Source organism: Euleptes europaea, chromosome 12, assembly GCF_029931775.1.
Source record: "Euleptes europaea isolate rEulEur1 chromosome 12, rEulEur1.hap1, whole genome shotgun sequence".
NCBI classification, from domain to species: Eukaryota; Metazoa; Chordata; class Lepidosauria; order Squamata; family Sphaerodactylidae; genus Euleptes; species Euleptes europaea.
This window is the reverse complement of record NC_079323.1, coordinates 18,020,983-18,034,870: the sequence shown is the minus strand read 5'-3', so window position 1 is coordinate 18,034,870 and position 13,888 is coordinate 18,020,983. Positions and strand designations below refer to the sequence as shown.

Sequence of the window (13,888 nt, the reverse complement as noted above, 5' to 3'; positions counted from 1 at the left end):
TGATTCCCCACTCCTCCACATGAGCAGTGGACACTAATCTGGTGAAGTGGATTAGTTTCCCCACTCCTACACATGAAAGGGCGAAAGAATGCACTAGAATGGGCAAACCAGTTCAATCTGAGGCTGATATTTATTACCTAATGTTAATGTGAAAGGTTGAACCCGTGGAAACCCGTGGAAATGTTGCCAGGACTACTACTGTGTGGTGGTACACACTGGTACTGAATATCAGCACCTTTGGGGGGTTGTCCCAAGTCCGGAAGGGAGATTGGTGAAAATCCGTAGAATCTTATATATAAATACTGTTACTTTTAAAAACAAAACCCCCCAGACAAATGCTCAGCATTTCTAAAAACAGCATTTCAACAAGTATGAGAGTTTACCTTGAGATTCTACTCTCCATATCATTATTAGGATATCATTATGATTCAATTTCTGTATTTTGCAGGTGATGGAAATCAAAGGGCAAATGATTCATGTCCCAGAATCCAACTCCATTTTGTTTTTGGGTTCCCCTTGTGTGGACAAGCTGGACGAACTGATGGGCCGAGGACTCCACCTTTCCGACATACCCATCCACGACGCTACCCGTGATGTCATCCTTGTTGGGGAGCAAGCAAAGGCTCAGGATGGCTTGAAGAAGCGGATGGACAAACTGAAGGCAACGCTAGAACGAACGCACCAGGCTCTGGAAGAGGAGAAGAAAAAAACAGTGGACCTCCTCATTTCCATCTTCCCAGAAGAAGTGGCTCAGCAGCTTTGGCAAGGGCAACAAGTTCAGGCCAGGAAGTTTGACGACGTGACCATGCTCTTCTCGGACATTGTTGGCTTCACGGCGGTCTGTGCTCAGTGCACTCCCATGCAGGTGATCAGCATGCTCAATGAGCTCTACACGCGATTTGACCACCAGTGTGGATTCCTCGATATCTATAAGGTAACTCGCTTCATCTCCCGCTGGCCCTTTTAAAATTCTGCGCAAGTCAGTGTAGTAAAGGTATTCGTTTAAAAAATTATAATGAAAAGTTTATTATATGTTTCCCCAGAGGACTCTTCGTTCATCTAATACCAACCTTTGGGTGGTCCCCGGCCTGAGGAGTGTCCGTCTGGCCTCGACCAGGCCCAGGGATTTTTCGGCCCTGCCCCCTGCCTGTTGGAATAGCCTCTCTAGTGAGACCAGGGCCCAATGGGACCTCACAGAGTTCTGCAGGGCCTGTAAAACAGAGCTATTCTGCCAGGCCTATGATTGAGGCCAGCTATGGTTCCCTTATATATAAAGGCCGGCCTAACCTCCACTGCTGTTACTTTCCCCCCTATATCCAACTTGGGATCTTATCCATCTGCTTGCCTGGATGTAGCTTTATGTTATACCTCAGAGGCGCCTTAGATAATTTAGGACATTTCTGGTTTGTATGACTGTTTTATAGGGCTGTTTTAAATATTGTTTTAAGGTTTTTATCTATTTAATTGGGACGTTGTACCCTTTTGTAAGCCGCTCTGAGCCCTGCTTTGACTGGGGAGAACGGAGTAGAAAGTTGAAATGATAGATAGATAGATAGATAGATAGATAGATAGATAGATAGATAGATAGATAGATAGACAGATAGATAGACAGACAGACAGACAGACAGACAGACAATATATAGGAAACTGTGATCCCTTGGGTATATACTGGTTTCCATAAAATAGATTTTTGGAGAGAACTGTCGTATATTCACATTGGGTTTAAAGGTGCTGAGATTGCTACTCAGCTCTAGAAGGAAGATGGAATGGAACAGTATAGTAACACCGGTCCATGATGTGCCCTACTTGGAAGTCAACGTTGTGACTTCACCATCTTACACAAATAGCCAAAGAATGCAGTCCTATACATGTTTGCTTGGTAGTAAACTTGACTGAATAGTGCTTACTTTGAAGTAAATTTTCATAGGGTTGGTATGTAATTGATCTTTGTCCTAGAAAAGTATAAATTTGGTGAATAGTTCATTCATAAATCCAATTGTAGAAGCACTTTTTATTTTTGACTTCTTGTTCTAGTTGCTTGCTGATACTTATCTCAGCAGTTCTCAGAGATGCATTATAACTTTTTGCTATTCAAGACTCAGTGGCTGGGTCCTCCCTAGATTTTCATGAGTGTCAGGAGGAGGAGTGATTTTTGCCAATCTCCCCCTTCTGCATGAGACCTCTGATTTCCCCCCAAGCTATTCCTGGGGGGGGGTCTCCCATCCTCCAGGAGCAGCATTTCATGGGTCATTTTGGGTTGCCACTGGAGGAGGAATTGGAGAAAATCATCCACCCTCCTTGCACCCACAGAAATCTAAGGGAACCTCCACATTCACAGGCAGTAAACCTCTAGATACCAGTGCGAGGAGGAAACATCAGGGGAAGGCCTCGGCCTCTGTGCCCAGTTGTTGGACCTCAGAGGAATTGGTTGGCTACTGTGTGAGATGGGGTGCTGGACTAGATGGACCACTGTTCTGCTCCTGCAGGGCTCTTCTTGAGTTCTGAAGTTGTAAGTAGGAAGCAACTCAGAGAATCAGATTCAGATCAGATTTATTATTTGTACAGCATAAGCCAGTAAAACACACGTTTCATTTATACAAAAGGTAAAAAATTATAGTACTTCAACTAAAACATTCCTAATTAAAATTTCTAAATAATTTATAATAGACTAAAATTGACCAAATTATGATTTAATCTGATTAAATTTAATCTGATTAATTTTCTTAGTTTGTCATGGCCAGGCTTTCTGTTCTCCACATTTTCCTCCTTGGTTTCACTTATACTTTTCATGCATAGTTGAGGCAGAAATAACGTCGGGGGGGAAATGTACATTTTTAATGGGAAAGATTCGATACGAAGGAACAGAAAACAACGCGAAAGGTAAAGACTTGTGGGTTTCAATCCACGGACAGAAGAAGCTAAATTGAAACAGGGATTTGGGCACCAGAACTACAGGATTGAAGTACGCCGTAGCTGTGGCGTCTCCTAGATGAGATCGCTTTCCAGCTTGCACTGAGGCCGCTGTCGAGCAGATCTGGTTCTGCCGTGCCGCGTGAACTCGGGCCTTTTTATGAGATTGCTTTTGGCTTCTCTGTATGGTATACAGCGGGCACCGGAGTGCAACAAATCTTCTTTTTTTTGCTGCAGAGCTGCCTTCAGCTTTGTTTTGTTTTCGTGTATCTTTTCTCCATAGCAGCATTTTTTCAAAAGCTGCCTGATGAGACTGACCTTAAGCATGAAGCGAACATGCTCCTTTGGCAGCTTTAAGCCCACAGGGCTTGCTGAAAGCTGGGGACTTCAGAGAACTGCCGCCAGTCGTAGAGGCACAGAGAAAAGAAACTGGGAGATTTGGACTGAGAGGAGCTGGAGGTGGGGTACTGGTCATGTTACGTGAGAGGGGGAGCCACTTGATGCGTTTACATGTGTTGCTTTTAGGCCATGCTTTCCACCAACAATGGTCAAAGCAGTTTGTGAGGTAAATACATTCAAGCAATCGCAATATCAATCAGTCAAGTTTTATTTCAATACAATATCAGCTCTGAGTAAAAATCAAAGTTAGGTTAAAATAATAAAATAAAATAATAAATGTTGATGATTCTGGGAGGGATGATTTGAAGAAGAGGAGGAAAGATCGTCTATGGGGAAAGGTTTTCAGTTAGCCATTTACGAATACCATTAGACTGGAGGCAAAATTTGGCTTCTTGAATGGTTATCTCCCAAGAGGAGTCTGCTGGAGAAGGGAAACTTTAGCTTCTTCCGATCTCCCAGGAAAGGATGACAGTAGGGAGAGGATGTACTGCGATCTTATGTTGTTGTAGAAGGGACATTGCAGCAGAACATGTTGTATTGTTTCCACTTTCTCTGTTTTGCTTGGGCTTAGTCGTTGATGAAAGGGAGTACGGAGATACCTGCCTTCCAGGAGAGCTGAAGGAATGGCAATATCCTATGTAAGACCACACAAAATAAGACAAAATGAACAACACAGAACATCAAATAAAAAATTGCAAAGCAGTAACTAAAAACAGCTGATAAAACATTAGGCTAAAATGAAGAATTAAATCATAGAGATGGAAGGGGACCACCAGGGTCATCTAGTCCAACCCCCTGCACGATGCAGGAAATTCACAACTACGTGTCCAGAGAAGGGCAATGAAGATGGTGAGGGGTCTGTAGACCAAGTCCTGTGAGGAAAGCTTGAAGGAGCTGGGTACAACCTTTGCAATCAGTATGCTGCAAAAAAAGATGGGTGGTTTGATTGTGAAAGTGAAGTACACACGCAAATAGATCTGGGAGCCTTAGAACTGCATAGTTTCAGAAGGTAGCCGTGTTGGTCTGTAGTAGAACATTTAGATTTGCATCCAGTAGCACATCAGAGACCAACAAGATTTTCAGGGTATAGGTTTTGAGAATCAGAGTTCCTTTCTTCAGACAATAGACCTGCATGTTGCTTATCCATGTCTTCTGATACTGTCACAGTTCAAATGAAACAAATGAACGGCCTTGAGTATCTATTTAGGTCACTGTGTCAATAAAGTCATTAAAAACTGACAAATGAGACCATAACCTTGAATAAATAAGCTTTATTTGCAAAACTTTCCTATAAAGCCAACAGATAGAATATAGCTCTAGAAAACACACTTTGGTTTTATGAGCAACATTTTTGATGTCAGCGTGCCTTTCAGATAGCATTTTGAATATCGATGGGCTAGAGCCCATGATGAACACATGAACATATGAAGCTGCCTTATACTGAATCAGACCCTTGGGCCATCAGTATTGTCTACTCAGACCGGCAGAGGCTCTCCAGGGTCTCAGGCAGAGGTCTTTCACATCACCTACTCGCCTAGTCCCTTTAACTGGAGATGCTGGGGGTTGAACCTGGGACCTTCTGCATGCCAAGCAGATGCTCTACCACTGAGCTACGGCCGTTTCATAGTGATGATCTTTGCATACAGTGTTAAGGAAGAGCAAGTCTCTGAAAACAAAATTGTGTTAAGCCAGATGTGTGTGCGTACATGTGTGCCCGAAACAAAGGTTAAATGAGCAGACATGTTCGGATTCTGGTTTGTAGGCCTTGAAGCACTCGATGGCATGGAGGTGCATGGAGGTGGTTCGCCTTTTAGTTTCCCGCTGGTAAATTACACATTAAAAGGCATCTAAAAATATACTTCCCTGATGTTACTTTCCTATGCAAGTAATTGGGGTGGTTGCTATAGAGATATTAGATGATCACAAAGGAGACGGTTTGCGTGATAACAAAGGGGAGGGAAAGCCATTTATGAGCCACAGTCCACAATATTAAAAAAAAAAAGATTAAGAAACATGGCATTAATGCCTGAGCCAACAAGCAGAGCGTTATGTGCTTAAGCCATTGCTGTTAGAGGACTTTAAAAATTATAACCCCAGTTCCGTAGAAATGTAATGTACAGTGTAATGTGGTTTCACACAAGAGCTGAAACGACTTGCAAACTGAAGAAGAGTTGGTTTTTATATGCCAACTTTCTCTACCACTTAAGGAAGAAGCAAACCAGCTTACAATCACCTTCCCTTCCCCTCACCACAACAGACACCCTGTGAGGTAGGTGAAGCTGAGAGAGCTCTAAGAGCTGTGACTAGCCCAAGAACGTTCATCTGGCGTCATGTATAGCAGTGGGGAAACAAATCCAGTTCACCAGATTAGCCTCCGCCGCTCATGAGGAGTGAGGAATCAAACCTGGTTCTCCAGTTCAGAGTCCAGTGCTCCAAACCACTGCTCTTAACCACTACACTAAGCTGTGTGTGTGTGTATTTTATATTTTATGCTGGGCTGGAAAACACATCTTCCTCCTGGCATTTTTTCTTCAGCACTCTTAGCAAAACTGTTCATTTATGCTTTTAAATTGCCCTAGCTGCTTTCATCCCATAGTCCAATTTGATTGTGAGGAAGATCATCTTGTTCTCTGCATGATACTTGATTCAGTGGGAACATCCATACGATTAATCCAGGAATGAGAATCATCAGCAACGGGCAAAATCAATTGTGTAAAAGCAGACAAAGCCAGGAGAAAGAGTGGATTTTGAAAAGACAAATATTTGCTCCATCTCACATTTTTTGGGTGAAAAAATTACCCAGTCCAAATTGCAAACTCTCCAGCTAAAAATCAGAAATGTTAGATTTGCTCTAGAGAAACATGGGTTCAAATCCTTGGTCAGCCACTGTGTGTCTGGATGGCAAATCACTCCTCACAGGGTTGTTGTTAGCATACAGCAGTATAATGCTTTGGATCCTCCCCCAAGTTGGGCAGAAGATGAGCAAGGGGCAGATGGAAATAATGCTAAGTAGATAGGCTTGAGGAAGGGGCAAATATTCTGCCTGCAGAAATCCAAAAGATGCAACAGAAATGAAGCAGGCGTGTTCCCCAAAGCTTCCTTTGTTACTTGGCTATCTATCTTGCACAGGCCTGAGCACCAAAGTTGTCAAAGCTGAATCTTTCCCACAGGTTTTATACACAACAGTGACATGAAATTGACATTGCTGCTATATTGTTCCACCCAGTCCTGTGCACACTCATTCCAAGACCCACTGATTTCAGTTGGACTAAGGTCATTTATGCATGGTCGCTTTACCCTCCTTTATTCCCTGTTTCAGCCAGGATCAAATTTTTCAGTATGCACGTCACCTCATTCCTTGGAAGTTCAACGCTGTTTCAACGCAAAACAAACCCGGCTTTTCCCATTCCTCTTCTGGCCCGAATTAAGCCATTCTTCCTGGCTCATTCCGGAGTCACAGAGCATGCATACTCTGTCCTTGGGTTGAGCTTCGCCTCACCCTTTTCCAAACCCCTCTTCAAGGCAGCATGCAGATAGCCAAACAGGGGAAGCGCAGAAGATTGGCTTCTCTTACAGCCAATTATGAAGCAGTGTGTAAAGAGGCAGGGATTCAAGTGCTTCCTGCTTCCTGCTACCTCGGAGCTCTTTCTGAGCAAAAGAAAGGCTTTTTTAAAACAAGACTTGGATTTCTACCCCCCCTTCTTTCAGATTGCTCCGTTTTTTGTTCTTAAAATGCTTTTTTTTGTGGCAGTTGGGTCTAGGGGGGAGGAAATCTTCTCTCAGGGTGAGTACTGCAAGTCAGCCAATTACAGAGCAGGATTTAAAGGGGTGAGACTTGATTTGAACTTGGGAGACTGCTTTTCTGTATTCATGCCTCCGTTAACACACAGTTTCGTCCCTGATCATTCCAGCCAATGCATACGGTTTCTCCCAACTTGGGTGACTTTGATCCTGGCTGAAACGGGGTATAAAGGATGTTAAAGCGACCATGCATAAATGACCTAATACACCTCTAAGTGTGGGAACAATCCTAAGCTTAATCTACTCAAAATTAGGTCCCATTTTATTTAGTGGGGCTTGTTCCCAGGAAAGTGTTCTTAAGATTGCAGCCTTTGTGGAAGATTTCAGGCCAAGTCTGCCATTTTATACACGCTTAAATGGGATGAACTATGTGTAATGTTGGAGAGCTCTCCAGATGTATTTTTATAATATTAAAAAGAAATGGGGCTGGAATGAGGATGTGGTTTGGATGGGGGCTGAGGGAGTTAACTCTTTTCCACTTTGTTGTTTTCTTTAAAGAAATTGTCCAAGTACTAGAAAAATCACAGGGGCAATACTGGTGTACAACTTTTTCTCGTTCTGTGGCTGACAAGAGTTGTCTCAATCTCTGCATTTCTGTAAGAAAATTGCATCGGGAGAGGGTTAAACACCCCTCCCTCCCCACAGATGCTTTGCAGCATTAAAAATATGTCAGGAGTCGAGATCTCCCACGTAACATATAGTTCCAGAGCGTTCCATTAAAATTATTTCTGAGCAAATATGGCTAAGATTGCACTGTAATCTTCTGTTCACTTTGATGCAAATTGCTCCCAGGTGTGTGTGTGTATATAAATTTATTTTATTTTTAGTTGGGGGGAAGTGACAAAATGTCATTTTACTATCAGGTAGAGAGTGTATATGGCAAGACGTGATTGCTTCTCTCAGTTTCCTTTAAAATAGCTGTCTGGGACTCACTACATTGTTCTCGTCAGAATTTCCCTTTATTCCTGGATACTCAGGGGCTTCCTGCCCTGACTGCTAAGCAGGAACTGTAGAACCAGGAATAAGAACCTTCCTGGGTATGCCAACTTGAAGCATCATTAAATTCTTCCTTTAAAAAAAAATGTCCTGAGGTTTGGTGAGAGCAATTGATGCATAATTAGGCTCTTGGGGAAGAAACTGGGATTTGCAGGAGAGGCCAGCTTTAGAAGAACACACGTTGAGCAGATGGACAGATTACCTCTTGGAATCTCTTCCCCTTTCCCTCGGGAATGGTTTTCTGCCAGCTGGGAGCGACTCACCTGGCTCATTTTCAAAAGGAGATGCACGAGCGAATGTAGCATTGTTTCAGTACCTGAAGATGTACCTTGAGGCAAGTACAGAGACAGAAACAGCAAGAAATGCAGGGCTAAGGAAAATTTAATTCAGAAATGTAATAGGAAAGGGAATTGAGGGTCAGGTTGAATGTGTCTTCTTACTTCCTAGCCTGTGCTGAGTTGGACATTCGGTATTATTTTACACTCTTGGGGTTTTCTCCTCAGTCATTTATTCAGAAATCATTTTGACTTTAGCCAAACATACAAAAATACCATGATGAGCTTGCTTTGGAAGTACAATCACTGCTACTCGTGTATTCTCTTCTGCTCGGATTTGGACTGAGAAGGAATCTTTTTTTTTATTCTGTTTGAGAAAAAGACGGGTATATTCAGCTCTGCTTGGCCAGTCCCTGTGTAGACAAGAAAGCTTTTTCAGAGTATGTTTGTGCACTGTGCTGATTGGCTGACCCTTGTGTTATTCCGTATCAAAGTGTACACAAAGGGTGATAGGAATATAAAACTAATGATGAAGAAGAAGAGTTGGTTTTTATATGCCAACTTTCTCTACCACTTAAGGAAGACTCAAACCATCTTACAATCACCTTCCCTTCCCCTCCCCACAACAGACACCCTGTGAGGTAGGTGAGGCTGAGAGAGCTGTGACTAGCCCAAGGTCACCCAGCTGGCTTCATGCGTAGGAGTGGGGAAACAAATCCAGTTTACCAGATTAGCCACTGCCACTCATGTGAGGGAGTGGGGAATCAAACCCAGTTCTCCATATCAGACTCCACCGCTCCAAGCCACTGTTCTTAACCACTACACCACGCTGACTAAAACTGTCAACAAACTTTCAATGAGATAATCATTTTAGGGGCTTGGGGAGTGGAAAATCCCAGAAAGTGAAGATAGAATGCCTATTATCCCGGGGTCCTATTTCCAATTGCGAGTGAGGGATCCTCCATGTCTGCTCCTGTTACCTATTGTTGCTCCAAGTGGCAGCAGCAGAATTAAAACAAACAAACATCAGCATTGCATGTGGCATAAGGAAGTGACATAAGGTACCTCTAGGAATCACCAGAAACACTGTGGTTTTGCCATAGAGTTTCATATGTATGAACATATATATGTGAATATATATAATCACATTTTGTTACAGTGTAGCAAAAATTAGACATATCTGGGCACCTAGGGCTGATATCTGATTAAAAAAATCTCATCCCTTTGTAATACCTTTTCAAGAGCACCTCTCATGAAATGTTCCTGTTGCCGCAGTTGCCTGAGGAAATTAATTTATGAGCAGATGACCCCTGTGCCTGACTCCTGAGAAGAATCAAATGAGTTTTTACCAATTAATTAATTGATTTCATCCGCATGAAATTGCATGCAAGTGAAAACAAGTTCTGAGGGGAAAGTATACTTTGATTTTAGGTAATACAGATGTGCTTCGGGACTCAAAGATACTTCAAACTTTTTTTAGGGGGGGGAGTTAAAAAATCAAAGTGACCTTGTTTCCAGTGCCCATTCTGTGTTGAGTTAAATACTTCCTCTGAGTACCTTGACATGTGCTCATACCATTGAAACTGAGCGGTATTTTGAGCAGTGTTATATCTGGTGGTATCATTGAGCATGGCAGCTGACCACATGACCATTGTTGATATGCACTCATGATTTGCCTGGATTATTTGTGCCTCTGGGTTATCACAAGCTGGTCATGTGTTCCTGACTGCACCTGATCAGTTGGCACCATCAATCAATTGGCTGCGATCCATGCTGCTGCATTGTCAGAAATTGTAGGATAGTACTATAGTTTCCTGAACTGATCCTAGAAGCTAAAATGACTAAACTGAGGCTGTCATGCTTTGGTCACATTATGAGAAGGCAAGAGTCACTGGAAAAGACAGTCATGCTAGGAAAAGTTGAGGGCAGCAGGAAAAGAGGAAGACCCAACAAGAGATGGATTGACTCAATAAAGGAGGCCACAGCCCTCAGTTTGCAAGATCTGAGCAAGGCTATCAAAAATAGGACATTTTGGAGGACATTGATTCATAGGGTCGCCATGAGTCGGAAGCGACTTGACAGCACTTAACACACACATACTATAGTTCCCTGTTGGTGCTGCAAGAAACCATAAATATTTTGTGATCCATACTATCTTGCATGATTGGGCAGGCAAACCAAGCAAAGGTGGAATATTAGACAGAAAAATCGCACAGTTCCTCCCCCCCAGCAGGATTAAGCCAGCTGATGAAAGCACCTTTTTTGATTTTGTGAGGTAATTATTTTTTTCCATCAAGTGCTTAGGGCAGTTGGGGAGAGGGAGGGAAGGAAGATAGCATTGTGACATTGCGCAAGTTCAAAGATGGTAAGCAAGGGTTAAGGGAAAACATTGGGTGAATGTACATATGCAAGGTATCGATGATTTAATGGCAGGCAATTTCAGAGGTTTTAAAATCAATAAAAAAAATTTTTTTGAGTATTTGAGGATGCTTCCTGATCTTCGTGACTGAATTAAAATCTGAACAGAAGGGTTATCATGCATTCCTGGTCATAGTATGGTTGAAAAGCCATTCTTCCTGTGGTATAAGAGAAGGGAGAACAGCTCTTCCAAAGTGGTTTCTACCAGCTGCACTTTTTATATGTACTTTCACTGAATTAATATATTTTTCTATAAAATATACTGCATCAGATATTCCTTATTAATTGAATGGGTTTCAGCGTATTAATCTTAAACCCATTCATTGGAACAGACGTCTAAGAACAACTTCCTGGAAGTAAGCCTCATTAAATAAACCAGGGCTAATGTCTGAGTAGACCTACTTAGGCTTGCTTCCTACAAGCCACAGCCTCTCTGGGTAAAACATCCTCTGGCAGCCCATTCCTGAGCTTACGGCTCAAAGTGGTGTGGAGGCAGCATGACCCCATCTCCAGGGTAAGTTTTCTTTTTCATGGAATAAGGGGCACTTACGCTGCCGTGGGGGACATTTTGTTTGGCGCTAGGGCTGTTGAAAAAAAAAATGGGTAAAATTCTGATTAGGCAAAATTCGGCCCATTTTGATTTGGGAAATGCCGAAGTCCGAACTCCCCCGATTCGGATCCGTGGAATTCGGCACTAAGTTCGGAGTTTGGGAAAAAATTCAGCCGAATAAAGCCATTAAAAACACATTCGCTCCTTTCTGCGGCTCTGGGGGGGCATGTTTGGAGGTAGAGGTCCCAAACTTTCAGTGTAGCTTGAGGGGACCCTTCTTGCAAGAACCCCCACGTTTTGTGAAGATTGGGTCAGGGGCCCCCGAGTTATGGGGCCCGGAAGGGGTCCCCCATCTGCCCATTTGTGCTAGGCCAGGTCATCTCGGGTTACTGCCGGCTACTGGTCTTAAGAGCAGGCTGTTATCTCAGGAATGCAGGAATCCGGGGGAGTCCCGCCAGGAGCTGGAAACCAAAATAAAGGCGTGCAGAGGCAAAGTCAAAAGTCCGGTCCAAGGGTCCGAAGTCCGTTTATCAAAGTCTAGGAGCGTCAGCAACAAAAGTCAGAGATCCTTTTGCAACAATTGCTTTCACAACGCCTGTCTGTTCCAAGCCTGGGTTTAAGCTGTTTCTCTTTTCCTTAGTTCTCATCCTCAGACGACTCACAGTCTTGGAGCCGTCTCCTTAGAACCGGTAGGCGCGCACTTCTCCTTTTACTTTGCAACTCCATTCTCCCCTTTTGCCTGTGCTGTTGAGTGGCTTCAGGTGAGCTGGGTGGGTCCTGCTTCTGTGGAGTTACAGCCGCATCTGGTGGTGTCGAAGGAGGTGATTCTGTGTTTACTTCCAATTCCTCAGCAGGGCGGGTGTTTACTCCTACCTGTTGTCCTTCACCCTGCCCTACATTCTCAGCTGCCTGAGGTGTGATGCCCATTATTTCTCCCTGCTCAGGCTCTTCCTCTGATGATGCTTTGCCTGTTGAAGTCTGGGCCAGACACCATTGGAATAAAGCCATTAAAAGGGATGTACTAAAACAAATGACAAGTCAGCCTATTGGAAACAATGGGAGAGGCTGCCCAGCCAATTGAAGATAATGGGAGGGGAATGTAGGTTGACTTGCATTGACTCCACTGAAATACATTACAGGAGATGTACTAAAACGAATGCCAGGCTAGCCCATTCGAAACAACAGGAGAGGCTGCACAGCCCATTGGAAACAATAGGAACCAGCCAGAGAGAGACTCACTGACCCACAGTTAACTCCACACGAAGTTGGCAACTGGTGAAAACAGTAGAAAGCACAGTCCCACACAGAGGCAATCAAGCCCACCCCCCAGCAGAACAGGTAAACCCACCCCCTTTGGCTTCCCCCCCTCTCTCTCACACACACATAATCTCCCCCCCCCCACATACACAAGGAACAGGGACTGGGAGTCAGGACTCAGGAGTAATCCAATACGGACTCAACCACACATACTCTCTGGCCATTTATGTGGGGGAGGTTTTGCCTTGGATTTGCCACTCTCTAGATGCACATTAAGGATTGCCTGCTCTCATTCATTCCAATGGGTGGATGGGGGGACCCCATAACTCGAGATTAATTGCCTTTTAGTCAGACCCCCGGGCCGGGGTAATGGTACGGCCCAACTGCCGAGGCAACCAGACCCCCGTGCCTGGGTAATGGTACGACCCAACTGCCAAGACAACCAGACCCCCGGGCCGGGGTAATGGTACGGCCCAACGCGAATGTGTTTTTAAAGGCTGTATTCCAATGGGCAGATGTGGGGACCTCTTCCGGGCCCCATAACCCGGGACCCCTGACCCAATTTTCACAAAACTTGGGGGTTCTTGCAAGAAGGGTCCCCTCAAGCTACACTGAAAGTTTGGGACCTCTACCTCCAAACATATTCCCCCAGGACCGTGGAAAGGCACGAATGTGCACACTCACCCCCCCCCCCACGGGGATCTCTCTCTCACACAAACAGACACTCTCTCTTTCTCTCCCCGGGCTGCGCAGCAGCTGGGCTCATGCACTCAACTGCAACTGATTGGCCAGAAGAAGACGTGGCTTGGCCACCATTGGCCACGGGAGAATGCTGCTAGTTGCTTACTAACTGATGATTATGCTGCTGATTCGAAGCCCCTGAATTTGCCGAATTTATTCGGCGATCGCCCCAAACTCTCCAAATTCGGCTCGTCGTTTTCCCGCCTTTTTTTGAATTCGGTTCCATCCGAACTGAAAACCGCCGAATCGAGGGAAATTCGGCTGTTTTCAGTTCAGGACGAACCGAATTGACAGCCCTATTTGGCGCCTGAGCACCACGGAACTGCATCAGGCTCTTCCACCACTGCAGCCTCTCCAGGACCTAAATTCCAGAAGAGAACTGCGGCGCCAGTGTGTGTGTGTTCCCAGGGGTGGAACTGAGTGTAGTCAGCTTCCTGACCCCTTCCAGCCCATGAACTGACTAGAAGAAACAGATTTTTGTTGGCGCAGCATTGCTGTTTTCAGTGGGGCTATTTCCCCCATTTTTGCAAATTTATGTTTT

General features: G+C 44.3%; 1 protein-coding gene across 1 annotated transcript in view; it reads left to right on the top strand.

Moving 5' to 3' along the window:
• GUCY1A2 (guanylate cyclase 1 soluble subunit alpha 2) overlaps positions 1 to 13,888 on the top strand; it is a 182,272-nt gene that overhangs the window by 85,543 nt on the left and 82,841 nt on the right. Inside the window, exon 5 of the mRNA XM_056858331.1 lies at positions 449 to 934. Coding sequence (XP_056714309.1) covers positions 449 to 934 — 486 coding nt within the window. The remainder of the gene's footprint in view (positions 1 to 448; positions 935 to 13,888) is intronic.